This window comes from Tauraco erythrolophus, chromosome Z (genome assembly GCF_009769465.1).
Source record: "Tauraco erythrolophus isolate bTauEry1 chromosome Z, bTauEry1.pri, whole genome shotgun sequence".
Taxonomy (NCBI): Eukaryota; Metazoa; Chordata; class Aves; order Musophagiformes; family Musophagidae; genus Tauraco; species Tauraco erythrolophus.
The window spans coordinates 26,559,382-26,577,535 of record NC_141496.1 but is presented as its reverse complement, the minus strand read 5'-3'; the positions used below and the strand labels follow the sequence as shown (position 1 = coordinate 26,577,535).

At 38.5% G+C, this 18,154-nt stretch overlaps 1 protein-coding gene across 6 annotated transcripts in view; it reads right to left on the bottom strand.

Annotated features, from left to right (window-relative positions):
- Positions 1-12,275: 12,275 nt before the first annotated feature.
- The window catches only part of SREK1 (splicing regulatory glutamic acid and lysine rich protein 1), a 39,949-nt gene continuing 34,070 nt past the window's right edge, over positions 12,276-18,154 (bottom strand). For all 6 annotated transcript variants that reach the window (XM_086629978.1, XM_086629979.1, XM_086629980.1 and 3 more), the window contains 3 exons: positions 16,277-16,372; positions 15,665-15,800; positions 12,276-14,604 (listed from right to left, as the gene is read on the bottom strand). In XM_086629978.1, coding sequence (XP_086486104.1) covers positions 14,452-14,604; positions 15,665-15,800; positions 16,277-16,372 — 385 coding nt within the window. In that variant the 3' untranslated portion in view covers positions 12,276-14,451. The remainder of the gene's footprint in view (positions 14,605-15,664; positions 15,801-16,276; positions 16,373-18,154) is intronic.

The following is an 18,154-nucleotide window of genomic DNA, read 5'->3' as shown; positions in this document are numbered from 1 at the left end:
TGAATTGGTTTCAGTAGTGTTCTTAGCTTCGGTATTCTTAGCTTCAGTATGTGTTACTTTAAGAGTGAAATTGCAAATATCAAGGCTCAGGACTATAACAGCCAAGGCATTTTAAATATTTTTTTTCTTTTCTTTTCCCAGTCAACATAGCTCTAGATGACCACTGTTAGCATTAGCAGGAATTTAGACATTGTAAAAGCTTAGACACTTAACTGTAGGCTTGGAAGCACGTAAGCATGGTGCTTTATAGCATGGGGTATTATACTGCAGGGTTACAGTGTTTTAGCATTTCATATTTACAGAGAAAGGAATGTAATATTCAGTCTCTATTATGGCCTCTGTAAATATGCACAAAACAAAGTTAGTACATATGTGTTTTTTTCTGGTATCCAGAGTAGGTGTTTTTTCTTGTGTCTTTTTAGTGTAGTACAGACACAGAGATACTTAGACTTTTTTTAAAAAAAACAATATCAGACTACAGTGCACAGCACTGAAAACTGTCACATTTCAAAGACAAGACAAACAGCTAATCAGCCTAGAATGGGAGATTGCAGCAACCACAATATTCCAGAGGTTTTTTTCATTCTGTATTAACTACCAAATAGAATAAAAACAACAACAGAATATCTACACATGCCCTAAAAACCTAAGCCTTTGGGGAACTTTGGCAACCTTAAAAGCCATCTTTATGGCACAATGGCATCTCCACTTGAGCAGAGTCCTCTAGAAAGCAGAGAGCACAGGGGTGTCCTGTCAATCTGAGTCAACCCGTTACTGCTACAAAAAATGTAAAATAATGAAACACTTCATTAAAGCCCTCTGCTTACAGAAGGTACTTGTCTCGGAGTTCTTGACTCTGTGTCATTGGCTCTTGGTTTGCCTTTTTCTCTCTCTCTTTAGATGGCACTGTGTGTCCACTGCTTGAATGATGTTAACTGTGTCCTGGTACTGTGTTGATGGGATCTATATGAACATGGGTAATGAAACTCGAAACAGTTTACATCAATAACTTCTGAGCCCTGTTTACAGAAGACTGCTGCTAAGACAAATCAGTCCATGCCAATGGTGGGGAATAATCTTATCCTCACGTCTATTTCATTTCTACAGCAGAAGCACCAGTTTGATTCATAAAACTAAAGACAACCTGCCATGCTAGAAACGGTCATTCACATCACCCACCCCTTCAGTGCTTCATAGAATCATAGAATCATTTAGGTTGGAAAAGACCTTTAAGATCAAGTCCAACCATTAACCCAGCACTGCCAAGTCCACCACTAAACCATGTCGCTAAGTACCACATCTACACATCTTTTAAACACCTCCAGGGATGGTGACTCAACCACTTCCCTGGGCAGCCTGTTTCAATGCTTGACAACCCTTTCTGAGAAGAAATTTTTCCTAATATCTAATCTAAACATCCTCTGGTGCAATTTGAGGTCTTTTCCTCTTGTCCTATCACTTGGTACTTGGGAGAAGAGGCTGACACCCAACTCACTACACCCTCCTTTCAGGTAGTCGTAGAGAGCAATAAGGTCTCTCCTCAGCCTCCTCTTCTCCAGGCTAAACAACCCCAATTCCCTCAGGCGCTGCTGGTAAGACTTGTGCTCCAGCTTACTCGCACAAAACCTTCCCTGGGCCAGGGCAGAAACCTTACAGAAACATAGTAACCAAGGAAGTAATTGGATTTGTTGAAGTGGTAGACACCGGCAGGACAAAGGGAAATCCTAAGGAATGACAGGCACAGCAACAGCCAGCACTGCCAGGTAACTTGTGACGAAACAAGTTCAGGTCCTGACTGTGGACACTGAAGTCTAGACAGGCTGGAGTGTAGTAGACATGCTGCTTTACCTGAAAAATTGTAGGCTGCAGCCAGTTTTTGACAGGCTGCTAGTAGAGAAATGGATAGCAGAAGCATAGAGCTCTTACGGATATTCTCTGACCTTTCCCAAATAGGAACTGCTACTGCAGAATTTTGCTGGTAGTAGTTCAAGCCAAAGTACTCAGCTGACAGCAATCTTCACCTTTCTTGTGAGTTGCAATTAAATAACGATTCTGACATTCATTTCAAGTGTATCATTGCTGGGTATCACCAGAATTAGAATCTGTAAGGCTCGTAATTCTCTTTTGGTATGACACCTGTGGCAATGCATTCAATGTCTGGATAGCTCTAGTGGGTTCCATCTATCTTGAAATGAACATGGCCACTGTGACTTACGTGTGTTATATTCAAGCACTACATACTCACTTCTGGAAAGGAGGTTACTTGTGTTTCTGCAATTTTTAATTATCATAGCTGTGTCAAACTGGTTGTAATTGCCAATGAATCATAGAATCATAGAATGGTTAGGGCTGGAAGGGACCTTCAAAGGTCATCTAGTCCAACCCCCCTGCAAGGAACAGGGATATCTCCAACTAGATCAGGTTGCTCAGGGCCTTGTCCAACCTGGCCTTGAACGTCTCCAGGGATGGAGCATCCACCACCTCTCTGGGCAACCTGTTCCAGTGTTCTACCACTCTCATAGTAAAAAATTTTTTCCTAATATCCAACCTGAACCTACCTCCCTCTATTTTAAAACCATTACCCCTTGTCCTATCATAACTGGCCCTCCTGAACAGCCTCTCCCCATCTTTCCTGTAGGCCCCCTTGAGGTACTGGAAGACCACTATAAGGTCACCCCGGAGCCTCCTCTTCTCCAGGCTGAACAGCCCCAACTCTTTCAGCCTGTCCTCATAGGAAAGGTGCTCCAGCCCTCTTATCATCTTCGTGGCCCTCCTCTGGACCCTCTCCAACTGGTCCATGTCCTTCTTATGTTGGGGACTCCAGAACTGGACGCAGTACTCCAAGTGAGGTCTCACAAGGGCAGAGTAGAGGGGGAGAATCACCTCCCTCGACCTGCTGGCCACGCTCCTCTTGATGCAGCCCAGGACGCGGTTGGCCTTCTGGGCCGCAAGCGCACATTGCCGGCTCATATTGAGCTTCTCGTCCACCAGTACTCCCAAGTCCTTCTCCTCAGGGCTGCTCTCGATCCAGTCACCACCCAGTCTGTATTTATGCCTGGGATTGCCACGACCCAGATGTAGGACCTTGCATTTGGCCTGGTTAAACTTCATGAGGTTGGTACGGGCCCACCTCTCCAGCCTGTCAAGGTCCCTCTGGATGGCATCCCTCCCTTCCAGCGTGTCGACGGCACCACACAGCTTGGTGTCATCGGTGAACTTGCTGAGGGTGCACTCCATGCCACTGTCCACGTCACCGACAAAGATGTTGAAGAGGGCCGGGCCCAACACGGACCCCTGAGGGACGCCACTTGTGACCGGTCTCCACTTGGACATTGAGCCGTTGACCACTACTCTCTGAGTGCGGCCATTGAGCCAATTCCTTATCCACCGAGTGGTCCATCCATCAAACCCATGACTCTCTAATTTAGAGATACAATGCCCATACAACATACATAGATGAGCTATTTATCTAGGCAAAGACTGTATTGCTACTTCTCAACATCACACGGGTTAGCACCTCATAGCTAAAAAAGCAATAGCACATAGTCACATTGAAGTTCTAACTTGCTAGCTCCAGTTACGCTAGGTCATACAAATGTCCTTCCAATGCTATACAGCATTTGTGGAAAAGTTAAGATAGAATTTACATGGACTACATTGGCTCAATGAAAATTAACATTGCTAGTAAAGATCCCACTAGGAAAAAATAAAAATATTTTCACTACTAACATTAGAGATTTTGCAGATGCTGAGGAAAGCCTTAGCTCCAAGACCAGCTAAAACACAATCCAGTAGTATATGATTCTGTTCGCCCTATTTCAATGTTCATTCAAACTTGTTCAGAAGACCCTTGGGATTTTGCAAAACATAAATAAGAAAAGCAAAGCTACGGCAGTACACTTAAATTCACCTTACATAGGCCTTATCTGCATTGCAAGGATTGAGAAGTCTGCGATTCCAAAAATGGTTGTGTGTTTACTCATAAACTCATTATACAACTGCTTTCATGCCATTTGCTGTAAGAATGTTTCTTACTTTTGCCTTTCCTGAAGCATCAGAGTTTCTCCTCTGTTTCCATATTTGTGTATTTGAAGTTCCAGGGTTGCAGTAAACTTTAGATCTTGTGTACATCAAATATTTTCTTGGCAAATAGTCAATCTATTTTGTTTGTAATACTGCAAATGATTCAGCTTCTGCTTTCCAGATTGGATGAAAAGGTGTGCTGATCTTAGCACATGGAGAGGCAACACTGGGGAATCAATTACAAGCATAACAGAATACTACTTTTTCAACTTCTAAGAGCACTTGTGTTTTGCTTTGGTTTTGTTTTGGGGTTTTTTTTTTGTTTGTTTGTTTGGGGTTTTTTGTGGTTTTTTTTACTAGTTGATTATTGGAAAGCTTCAAGGAACAAAAGTGGAAAGCTTGGATGCAGAGAACAAGTTGACTGACAGAGCTCCAAGCAGCAGGAACGAAATAGAAGATAAACTGTTTATTTTTCCTTATACACCTACACTTGCATAGCCTGTGCTTCCAGCACCCCCAATATGTCTTGGACCTGGAACCAGCTGCCCAGGAGGCCCAGTGTTTCACACTGGCACCATGGTACTCTGCCTAATGCCACGTCAGCAGAACCCAGCTTTACAGTTCCCATCTCTTCTCTACGCTGGCAAAACTCTCATTGCATTCATAGACTCATTACGGATTACAGAGCTCAGATTGGCTTAATTTTCTCTTGATTTCAATGAAATAAAAGCACCTTCCTGCTCCCAAGCATTTTAAACTACCTTCCCACACTCACACCCCCTCTAACCCCCAAAGACACAGTTCGAACAACTACATTTCATCAGTTAATTAGCTGCATGTAATCGAATGCAAACCTTCCACAGACATCAGCCTCAGTCCCCTGGTGTTGGTCCAAGGCAGCAGGTAATGAACTGAGCATGTCCTCAAAGTCAAAACGAAGCTATTCCAGATATGACTAAAAAGGCCCTGTAACCTACACACGGAGTATCTCCTTGTTCATGGTTCTGAACATCATGTTCTAGTGCATTTTAGCAGATTCTTACTGAGCTAAGGTACTAAAATAGCAGTGGCAGGGTACTAAAAATAGCGGTGCTCTGCAGTAGGCTTGTAGGAAAGCCTGTAGCATACTGATGTCTAAATATGCAGTATTTCAAACAGTATCTGAAACACTACTACAATAGCTCAAGAGAGGGTGCTCTAGCACTGAATTTTATACTGCAGTGCAGCACAGTGCGACTTCTTGAAGATGTTCTTCCTACACCAGCTATCACATTTGTACTTTTTGAAATTCCAGGACAGATTCTGGCTTGAGTGTTTCCATTTCTCCACTGTAATTCCCTGAACAAGCCTTAAGGGGCTTGAACCTTTCTTGGAGATTTCTCTCTCAGGACACACAACCACCCTGTGTTCACAGCAACAAAGGGTGACATTTTCAAAACAAGGTATTGCTATAGCAAATCCCAGACTGCAGTTTGCAAAGTCTTGGTAGGTGATCCACAGAACTGTATCAGAAAAGGAAGGTTTCCATCTATTGATTCAAACTAATGTTCTGGAAAGGGTATATTGTCAACATTAGTGCAGTGATCCAAAAGCAAGAACACCATGAGCTTTCTGGAAAGCTGGTGTTAAAGGTTATCAGTTAACAGTGGTAAAGCCAAGTTTCTCTATAAGCCCAAAATGAGCATCCTGCCTAAATACCCACCTAACAGCAGGGCCTCATTGCAAACTGCTTTCAGTCCCCTGTCTCACATTGCAACAAACCCAATTCCACGCATGGAGTCCTCTTCAACCAGTACAGCTATTAATCCTTCATGATTTACGCAACTGGTCTTCCACTCCATCTCAAAGTTATCTCAATTCATAGTTCATAGTATACAAGTTCACACCTTCATAATACAAAAAGGAATGGGGATACTGAATCGTACATGGTTCTCACCTCCCACCCCCAAAACCCAAACCCTCTCCTCCAGCCAAATGTTGTAACAGCTTCCAGTCAGCTAAGCATCAAGCAGCAGCAACAGTTTACAAGGTATAGATAATCATATTATCACAGGCAGAGACGTTTGATCCTAATGTTAGGCATTTTACATATCATGTGTGTGCCTGTAAGGCAGAAGATGAATCAACACTGGAACCAGCAGGCTTGGACAGTTACTCACCCCTTTACACTCTTCTAAACTCGGGGGAGACAGAGGACAGGTACGATGCTTGACTGCTTTTACAAAGCTCTTGAGAACTATGATCTGGAAGGCTGACATAGCATCTAAAATAATAATTTTTGCCTTTGCGCTCTCCACAGATCTCTATTCATCCCTCTTTATAAAGAGCATTAAGGTAAAAATTTCTTATCTTATAGACAGAGGATGACACAGAACCCACAAAACACAATCATTTCAAAAGGGATATACTACTCTTTCCCATTACAGTTATGAGCTACTATTGGAATAGGTTACACATCTGACAGAAGAAAAGACAGTTCTTAAATCAAAGAAGTAGGATTTCTATGTTGTATTATCATCTACTGAATTACTACAGTCCTTACAACTACAAATTACGCCAGGTAAAAATGATCAAAGGGAATCGGATTTATTAGAATGAGTTAACTTACGCAATACCTGGCTACCACCTTTCATCTAGCCACAAAAGCACAGTAAATGCCCATCTCTAATGTGCTCAGTGCAATACAATAACTCAGGTCTAACACTTTATTCCATCAAAAGATTCTGAAGTACACTTTAAACTAGTAAATTCAGCATTGCCACACTTTGACTGAACAAAGCAAGTATTTTAAGTCCTGTTACAAATTCATAAGAGTGAAGAACAGAGCATTTCAGTGACTTGCTGGGTGTCCCACATTATCTGAGAAACAGCACTACAAAGCAGTCTCCAGCTCTCACAGGCTCACATCATAAACATACAGCTGTCGTCTTTCCACCCTCTTTGGAGATTAAGCAACAGAACAAACATATCACAGCTCTAAGTATCTTGAATGGATCAAAGGATCTCGTTGCAGATACAAATGAAACTTGGAGAGATCAAATAACACCTTGCAACTAACATCATAACTATCCAGTCGACAACTTTTACAGAGGTCGGCCCCTCTTCTCATCCCAATAAACTCTTTAATAACCAAAATCTCCTCTGGCTAGAGGGGAATTTAACTGGGCACACCAAAACAAACAAAAAAGCACTGTATGTTTGTTCCTGGTTAATATATACCATCTCATAATATCTTTGTATGTACTCTGCATTATGGTTCATTCAGAAATACTGCTCATTTTGCATGAGCCTGTAAGATGGGTCAGTATGACTTAAAGCATGTTTCAGACAAGTCTAGTCCTTACGAAATACTTGCTCTTGATGAGACCAGGCAGGATGACCGAGACGCTTAAGAGCAGAATACTTGCGAGGAAAATGCCAAGCTAGTAGAAAGACAAGCATTCGACATCTCAGAAGACTTACTAAATGAGTCTCGGTAAAATAAGAAGAGTATCCCCTTAAAACTGAACAAAGCATGGGAGTAATTGTGGAAAATGTTACCTCAGCATAGTAAAACACAAATCCGATGAAAGCAGATGGTTATACATTTGTTTAATGTTCACATTGCATGTGGACCAACGCATTTGCTTTCAACTTCTAAACCCAGTAATCTGAATCAACCCTTGAAATATTACTTCAATAAAAGTTAAAAGGTTTTCTTTAGGCTCCACCTGTAAAAAGAATTGTAAAATTTGTAGAGAGAAAAACAAGAGAAGTACAGTCTTCCCCAGGTCTGATACCGAAGCAGCACATTTCGCAAAAGACTACTGCTAACATTCATGTCTGCCTTTTTTCTTAAAACACATGTACAAGCCATGTACACAAAAAGTTTGATTCTAAAGGACTGTCACGTTTTCAGTCAATTTTCAACCCCCTTCTCTAAAAATAATTTATTTTTAGTGAATAATTACTCAAGGAAATTAGGTAGTATATAATATCAACAGGTAATATATTATTTTGAACCATTGCAAAGACATCTCAATATATTTCTCGGATCTGGTTTTCCCTGCTTTCACATTCAGAGGAGCAGCATGGCAAAACGCAGTCACCCAGACCACAGGTGTGTTCCCTAAATCACCCCATCAGTAGGAGTTAAACCGGCCACAAGTCTCATTACAGACATGACTGCTCTCTAAAACCACAAGGCGAGATCCCTACTGAGCAAGTTAAAATCTGTTGAGAAGCACATCTCAAACTTTTGCTCCTTAATTACTGTTTATTTAGATTCTTACACATTATACAAAGCAATAGTGAAGCTTAAGCACTGAATTTTCTACAAATTTTAATATAAAAATACCCACAATAAATTGTTAATGAGCTCTGCATGAACTCCTGATCCTACTTAAAAAAAAAAACAACAACAAAAAAAAAGGGAATTTTGACATACGCTTCTACACAGCCACATTTATTAACTTACTGTTTGAAAGTGACAAGCTCTCCTTGGTGGAACTATGGCAGTTTTCTCTGAAGAAAAAAATCCCCTGCCCAGCCAGGGAATTCAGAAGCCTTTTCTGTAACTAAACAGTGATGATACATTCAATTACTTAACCTCTCACTACCTTGCCTGTAATATTGATTCTCTGGGGCAGATCTAGCCTAAAAACAAACAAAATAAACAAAACAAAACAAAAAAAAAAAAAAAAAGAGAGAGAAAAAGAACTGCTTCACAGCCATTTGCTGTATCTAATCCAAATATAGAGGAAGTGAGTTTATGACATCATTATAGCTTTGAGATATTGTTTATTTACAAAAATAACAACATAATAGCAGCATTTGACATTTATTTTCTTGTACCATTTCATAGTTGCTTCATTAATTCAAAAATATACTCTATCAGCATGGAAGAAGTTTGGTTATATGTTTCTTAAACTTAGAAGACCTACTTTATTACCAGAAATATCTAACTTACAGAAAGGAAATTGTATTTTTCCTTGCTGTAGTGATTAGGTTTCCCAGGTGTATCTGAAACCAGCCTGTGATAGGTGCTTCGTACAACAAAACAGCTCCTGTATCAGTGGGAAAAATACCAGGAAAGATCTACTGATAGGCTACACGAACTGTGCATGTCAAATTACTCAGATCACTCATTCCTTTGATTGTTATGAAAATTATGTATTTATGAAGTAGCAACTTGAAGTGGCCCATGATGTACTCATCAGTGCAGCAGCAGTTCTAAATCTTTGCACCAAGGAAGATTTTACTGAGTAGAGCAACAATGACTTCTAAGAGAGCGACTTCACTGGCAGCCCATTAATGACATCAGGGACTGAGCAAAAGGAAGATGAAATTATTCTTTTACCTTTTGCTGGTAACAGTCTTTCAGGTCAAAAAAGACACATGTAACCTTTTCAATGGGAGAATAATTTCATTAACAAGATTATTATGGAACACCAAAAATCTTGTATCAAATCTGAAACAAGATTAATGTAAAGAAAAGTAATGAATTAAAAAAAAAAAGTGTAAGCTGAAACTTTCTAGAGGAAAATACATAAACAGCTAAAAATTCTTTTTTACTGTCTCCTGTATTAAGCTCAACAATCACTGTGAAAACTGAAGTTTGTAGATAGATTCTCAACTGCTATTTACTTAACACAGAATTTAACACTTCTGTGTGTCTCCTCAAACTAGGGAGGAGAAAGCAGCTGCCTCCACATATTGTCAGACAAGTTCATTCAGCTATTTTATATTGAAGAGAATACAGAAGAAATCCCCAAACTAAGGTGCTCAGATATCAATGAAGTGCTCTTGAATTCGGAATAAACAATGCATGCAAAGACATTTTTTAAAAGTTTAAAATTAACCACAATTGAAAGCGTATTTCTCTTACACAAAAAAAAAAATCCCTTTTGTACAGTGCTTTTAGATTTCAATATTATTTTAATTACACTTTTCAACAAATAAAAATAAACCTAACGTACAGGCTGAATTTTCTGTTTACACATTAGAAAAAAAAAAAATTAAGTTTTAGATTCTCTTTAGCTAATAGCGCTAAGGATATCTTCAAATTTCGACTGTCCACACTCTAGTCCCTGGTGAGGAAACTACATCTCTCTGAACTAAGTGTCTATTGATTTACATTATTTTAGCCATTTACAGATCTCTGCGTTTGTGTCACCAAGTCCAACTCTCACTTTTAAAATTATGATAACAAAAAAGGCAATAATCGATTGCTACAAATCTGAAAGTACCACCAAGTGGCAGGTGGGACCCATAATATGCCCCAGTTTGCAAATCATTGTTCAGAATTCGCATCATTCAGATTATTTGTTTTACCACTGAATTGCAATTTTCACATTTACAAGATTCAAGATTATTTTTTTTTCCCTCTAAGCGAATGCCTTGCAAAATTAAAATACTTGAACTCTAACCTTGTTTCATTATAAACTAACAGAAAGACAGTGATGCAGAAATGCTTCAGACACAGAAGACAGAAATATCACCACGGCATTACTGCTTGCAACGGTCATATGCGAGTGAAAAAATAACACAGTAATAAAGACAGAATACATGCATGTAAGGATACAATAATTTGTATCATACAAAGCAGCCTTTACTTATTGTCTCTTCCTTAGACCAGAAGGAAATCTCAGAAATCCCTAAATCTAATACTATTACAAAATACCACCACAAGCTAAGGGCAGCAGAGAGAAGATACCACGTAACAAACATTCGCAGAGTTTCAAAGTAGTTTCAGGTATTGCTTTAGACATAAGGGGGCCAGAGAACACTCCTAAGCAACACAAAGAATTCTACAGACTATAGAATTTGACTTCTTTGCAGCAGAATAAACACGCTCGAGTGGCCACCACTCATTTCAGAATCCAAGCTGTGCACAGGTTGCTGCTGTTGGCCAGCTAACATAAAGCTGGGTCAGATGCAACTATCTGAAACTGCCAACAAAAACTGAACAGGTGACTAAGGGGCAGGCGAAACCCACACGTCGCCCATTTCTCGGGCATTCTTCAGATGCTTTTAGTTTCCAGTTGAAGTGCTCAGTTCTAATTCTGAAGTATGAAAAATAATATTCTTTACATACCATAGTACCATCACTGTTTGCAAACAAAATTTCATCCCTCACACCTCTATAAACCTATTGACTTCGATTAATTTATCTAAGTCATAGACACCTCTATTTTGAGGTTGGAATCCCGTTTCATCCACCAGCAGATGTCTTCCACCTTCTTCTTCCAAAATCTGAAGAAAAGCCCTACCTGTTATCCAGCAACACTGTTGTAAAATAACTGTGGTCACTAACAGAAGCTTACGCATATGTGCTGTAACACGGTTTTGGCAAAAAGGCACATCATCACTTTTCTGAGCAATTACAAGTCACAATATTCTCAATTAAAGGCTGACTGAAACGAAATTACACTTAAAGCAATACGGCCATCATGAACTACACTGTTCTCCAAACCTCCACTCAATTTAATCCCATTTATAAAGTGCAACACCAAACAACCTGACACAGCAGCTCAGCATGCAAACTCGCTAACGATGAAGGCAACGGACTGACAGCGGAAGACGGATACATTTAATGGATGACGCACACAGTCCTCTTGGAGAAGGCAGGAACTTCACTACTGCGCTACACTACCGGTTTAAAAACGAGCTACCCTCCGCAAAGGCAGGCATTTTACAGAATACTAGTGCTCTAGTAATGCCTTTTTGGGAAGAGGGGGACTATAAAACACCTAATACTAATAGACCTTAACTACCTCACAGATTTGCACGGTATTTACAAAGCAAAACCAGAAAGCACAGCATCTGTAAGAAAATACAACTTGAAGTGGAGCGGAAATGTGTGCGTTTGGTGGTTGGCTGCTTTTTTGGAGGAGAGCTTTGCCTTTTTTTTTTTTTTAAAAAAAAAACCCTTTTTGCAAGGGAATCATTCATTCACATACAATATACCAATGTGCTGCATACGGACTGACACGTGGTAAGTCAGCCAGTAAGGCTGCCGTCCCTAACCACTAACCTCCAAAGGCATGTCTCTTAGCTAACTGTAGGCAATCCTTTACATATTCTGTAACACATGTCATAGAGCTATGCAATTCTGGGATAACAACACTCAAGAAATCAAACCAGTATCAGCTGAAAGATGATACACTGCAAGAATTTCTAATTTGTCCTGAAGGAGAAACTTAGCTTTTCAAAGATATTACAAATAATATATGTATATTTTCACTGGTATCCGCATTTCAGATCAAAGAAGCTGCCTGAATAAGACTAAGTCAACTAAAAATAGTCCTTTAATAAGCATGTACCAGCAGAAACTTCCCTCTAAAATACTTAATTTTATTAGTGAAATGGTACCAAAGATAACAAGTATACAAACAATCTCTTTGCTCTATGCTACTTACACATCATAAATAAGACAGCTGTTGTTGCAAGACACAATCCTTCACAGTCTTCCCGTAAGCATACAGATTTGTCATTCTTTTATCAGAATAAGCTGTTTACCAGCCAACAGCACGTGGCTTAAACATCACAAAAATGACTGTTGATACTTTACATGGTAAAGCATTTTCTATAGTCTTAAATGTACACAGTGGCAAGAACATTAAATCCATCGAAAATGAAGAGTGATTAAGCAGTTTCACAATCAGACTGGGTTTCATTACCTTAGGAATTGGGTAAACTTTTCATTCCTTGTAATATGCTTTTTTTTTTTCTTGAAGAGTTAACTATGCAAAGGAACAGAAAAACCAATAGAAAGCAAATAGCTAATATGCTATTAAGTATTTTTTTAACTGAAAGAAATAACTCTTCCCATGAGGTAAGGCAATTGAGTCATTCGATTGTATTAAGTTATATTAAAAATAATCTACTCGATTTTAGGTATAGGTCAGTTTTAAAGGTATGACTCTTAAGAAATCTCATGTAACCAATTTAGTTCAGAAACACAAGCCATGTTTTTACCTTGACAAAAATATTTGCTTTGTCATTCTCTTCTTACATGCTTTCTTCCCAAAGAATGAAAAAAGAATCTCTACCATATAACCCCTGTGTAAATTAGAACCTTTTTCCCCCAATTATTTATCCCCCTTTCTTTGCTTACAATTCCTTTTATATCACCCAACAGGCATCACAGAAGACGGTGGAGAGGTAACAATTAAGGCCATCCAAATGCAGATTAAATGTCTAAAGGGTTGTCTTTGATGCAGGTGATCAGAAAATGCTTTGTATTCAGCTACTACTTTTGTATAGTGGTGGTCCCAAATTGCATCATTGCTTTCATCTATAAATCTCTTCTAAAAATAAAAAATAAAAGTGAAAATGGAGCTTTAGTATTTTAACAAGTGAATCAAACAACTGTTCTGACAAACCACTTGCATTCTTGTCTACAGTATGGTGGTGGCAAAATAGCAATAGAGATCATGTAAGATTTAGCTGAAAATGAGTAATAGCACATATACATTTCTAGAAAATACCACATTTTAAGAAGGCACTAAAGCTTCTGCTTGTGCTCCCACATTTTTTTAAACAAATAAGAAAAATTCATTTTCATAATGGCACCTGTACTATTTGCAGCTGAACAGACACACTGCAGTACGGCTCAAAACAAAGCTGTAAGTTCTGATAATATCATACATATGTGCTCACTTCTGGAAGGATAAAAGAAAACAACCAAACAAAACAACCCAAAAATAGCCCGGTAAGCTAATCTATTATCTATAACATGGCAATGTTCCTTTTAGGAACAGAAAAAGTAGCATGCATTGTTCAAATACTTCAAAAGAAATTTTAATTTTAGGGATATTAGTAAGAAATTCTTTTAAATAATAAAACCCAAGAATCTCAAGCAGTGAGCAAATGAAAAACATACTAGTCAGTGGGTATTATCATAAGAACCGTAAAACTGTGTTTATGTTTAAAAAACCTTTCCCTACAGTTGTCATTTACAACAAAAGTGTGTATATTTATGCACCATTTCCAAGCACATCAAACAGTACACATTGAAGTTTTTGGGAATTTTTAACCCACAAGGTAAAACAAATATGAAAATCATCAACAAGCAGTATTTTAAACAACCTTCAATGCATATCTTCAGCTTTTTTGGGGTTTACATCTTTCAGTTTCTACTTACTTGTAACAGATTATGGCAAAACTTAACATAAATCATTTTACAAATAAGTACAGCCATCATGGAAATACATGGATTTTCAGAGATGAATACTTCTGATGGCATCTGTCTTTTCATGGTATAACTACTGGTCCGTGCTCTCTTGCTTTACAGCAAGAAGACAACAGAGCTATCACAAGAACTGGAAGAGCTACTAGTACTACCAACACATTCAGGTTGATTGCTTTGACATTTTCTTCCTCATTCTGGGAAACAAGAAGCTTTGGATTTCATTCCTTAGTTGAATCAGAGGTCCATTCTTTGCTTTAAACTTCTTCCATTTTAATTGAGAGATTCTCTTCATTTGGTTGACAGTTCCCATTCTGTTGTAGTTTCACTTCATCTGTCCTCTGTGTATCTCTGTTGTCTACTTCCTTGTCAGTTTCTGAATTCTGATCCCCTTTAGTGTGATCTTTGTCCTACCAAAGATAAAATTATTTTACAAAAAAAAAAATCATATTCTTATCATTATAGGATATGACTTCCAACCAACTGTTGGTATTTTTATTGTCTCAAATTTCACATGCATATCCTGTCTTGTTTTAGAATAGTGGTGTCAGCTTCTTTTCCTTTTTTTTTTTTTTAAAGTTTTCTTTTCAGTTGGCTGATGTTAGGCACTTACAACAACCCATCATCCAAGAAATTATTGCCATAAAGTGATCTGTCTTTATCATCAATATTCACAAAAACTAGAACAAGCAACATTATGGTACCCATAAGAAACAGCTCCAGAAACTAAGATTTCACCATATTTTCTAAATACCACGGGATTAATTTTTTTCGTTCACATTTTTTGGTTCTGATGCACTTTAAGATAGTTCTTGAGTGAGATAATTACTTAAGCACATGGACAGAGTCACCTAAACCAGCTGTTTTGTAACAGTTGAGTAATTCTGAGTATAACAAATTACTCTTTAAAGGCATGCTGCTTTTCCAATTCTAAGATGTTTCTTTTCTTAATCACATCACCTTCTACTTTTCAGGGGAAAATCCCATACCACTCTTCCCCAACTTTTCAACTTTATTCCTGCAGAGTTCAATACACCGACCAGGACCAAAGCAACCAGGCAGAGGCTGAACTGCAGAGTGAAAGTTTACAAATAAAGTAATCTTTTCAGTTTGACAGCCAAGCTGTCCCTGAACACTGCTACTTAGTTTACATAGTTTGCTTCCTGCCCCCCCAGGAATGGGCAGCCAGACAATTCCTAACATATGGCAGAGAACAGGAAAAGAAAATCAAAACGAAGTGTTTCTGTAACCTATTCACACGAGCTCCTATAGGTGTAGTAAAGTTCAAACACAGACTTATCAAACTGGCCCACTGACATCAACTGTAGGTCTCCAACTGGCAAAAGCTAAACCCAAACAACAGGAGAAAAAGAAGGGAGCAGGAAAAGAAAGAAAAAGAAGGGAGGGAATTTCAATAATGGTTCCACTAGCACCACTTCACTTTCTTTATCACTTGGTCACACAGCTTACCTTCACAGTAGTGGTGCTTTTGTCAGATTTCTCCTTTCCTTCTTTTTCTCTGCTACTTTTTTTCTTGGAGGTGGAGCGTTCTCTTTCTCTTCTTTCATTATTTGTATCTCTTTCTCTTTTTTTTTCTTTCTTGTTTCTGTTTAAGAAAATTTTTACTCAAATCAGAATTTGATCCAAAAGCAACAACCTTCAAACCATTTAACTGCAAACCAAACTCTCATCTGTGGGTTTTCCAAAAAAACCCAAACGTAACAAAAAATCCTTCTCAAAGACAAAGGAATTTTTTGACCGAAGAGAGCTAAAGAATGCATGTGTTCAGGATGCATGGTATTTGCAAAGAGAAAACCAAATTAATCTGTATTCGATGAAGACCTTTTATTGATTTCAAGAAAATTTGCATAGTTGACAGATTTTAAACTCTCCAGTTGAAAGCACACCGAACCTCAAATCCATGAAGGTTTTTGTTTTCTTTTTGTTTTGAATTAAAACTGAATCATACTGACCCACTGAAATCATCTGAGATGATTATTGTGAAGACAGGAAAACAATGAAAATACTATAAATCCTTCCTCCTTTACTGCTCATTAACTTTTATGTTTACATTACACTGACCTTCTTGGAGAAGGAGTTCGTGAAGACTTTCTTTTTGTTGTTTTGGATGTTTTAGGAGACTTGGAGGGACTTCTACTCTTCCTTTTACGCCTTTCTCTACAGGACCAAGAAATTCAAGATCATCAAAGAATAAAAATAATAAACTCAAGAACCAGATAAAAACAGAAAGCTCTTAAAATGATTTGACAAAATAACTAAGTACGCATCACTGTATTTAACATTATGTATCACCAACAATGTACAAAACAAACAAACAAAAAGTCAAAAACTGAGCCAGTAAAGCTTCATTCAACAGAAACGTTCTGTTAAAGTAAGATGATTTTGTCCTATCACCTTTTCATAGAGCAGGAAAAGCGGACAGGAAGAACCATTAAAGAAAAATATGGAAGTGAAAAACTAACTGAGAGGGCACTTCAAGATATGGCGCAAAAGCTACACTTACGCACACCAGCTTTTGCAATTCACACCATTAGGTGTGAATATTTCTATCTTCAATATTTAGAAAGGCCAAGAAATCAACAGTTATCAAGTAAGTTACAAAAGGATATATCTCTGACCTCCTGAAACTGTACAGGACAACATTTCATAACTATTTTGTTCAGCAAGCTGTCAAGTTTGATTCAATATTTGGTAAACAAAAACATAAAGTGGCCTCAAAATCACAGAGAAAATAACACAAGCACTGATCAGCTCTTCATTATTCAACATGCATCTCATTTTGAACACCCTCACATTTATCATCACCTTTTTTCAAATGAGGATACTGGAGATTTATGTATTGTTCTGACAGTGCTCCCACTTGGGCTACATTGAGTACATCCCCACTTTAATTTGCCTTCCAGCATATATGTATCTGTGACTAACCAAGTGCCTCGGTAATTGTGTTCATATCAGAAAATGTTTATTCATGGAATCTAATGATTCAGTTTCTGCTTTTCATATTTCAAGTTGAAGAACTACAGCTGTGTCTGACACTATTTTTTCCCACCTCTACCACATTTTTGTGCATGTTTTTTAACACTCTTAAGCAATATTAATACAGCAAAATTTAAGAAAAAAAAGTCTGAATACTTTAATAGTGATCCTGTGTCTCTTTATCATACATAGAACCTATCATCTTTGCTAGTCTGTAGATATCTGCTGGAAAAGGTGCCAGATCTTCTGCTTTCTCTGGTCTGTGTCTCTTCCTTCAGCTAGGAATAACAAATAGCTGTCTGATTTCTAGTATTGCATGCTGTCTGTCAGTAAAGGAAGGCCAGTCACCACCAAGTTATTAGAAGGTCCTGTATGTCCTATTCCACCTTCACCTCTTCTCCAAAAGATGACTATTTGTCCAGTATTTTACACTCATCAGCTAAAGGATCAGCCGTCCCAACTCAGTGCTGCACTGTAAATCCAAGCAGCTGAAATGCCAGTCTGTTCAATAATCTTATCCCGAAAGGTTTGTAACCATTTCAGTCAGGCAACCAAGTAAACAGATACATACCTCTAAATGCAAGCTAGCTGGGACTCTGTAGTCCAACCTAGTCATAATTATTTTTCACAGAATAACAGAATTACTGATGCTGGAAGAGCCCTCTGGAGTCCACCTAATCCAACCTCTCCCTCCCTCATCTTAAAACAGGATCAACTAGAGCTGGTTACTCAGGGCCAAATCCAGTCAGATTTTTACTACCTCCACAGATGGAGACTCTGAAACCTCTCAATGGTGACTGGTTCCAGTTTGTCCAGAAAACACAAAATTTAAATGTCAGAAAAAAGCTTTTATTTCCCATATATCAATACGTGCCTACTGTCTCTTAGCCTGTCACTGGCCACCAGTGAGAAGTCTGGCTCTGTCTTCTTCACATTCTTCCATCAGGTATTCTCACACATGGG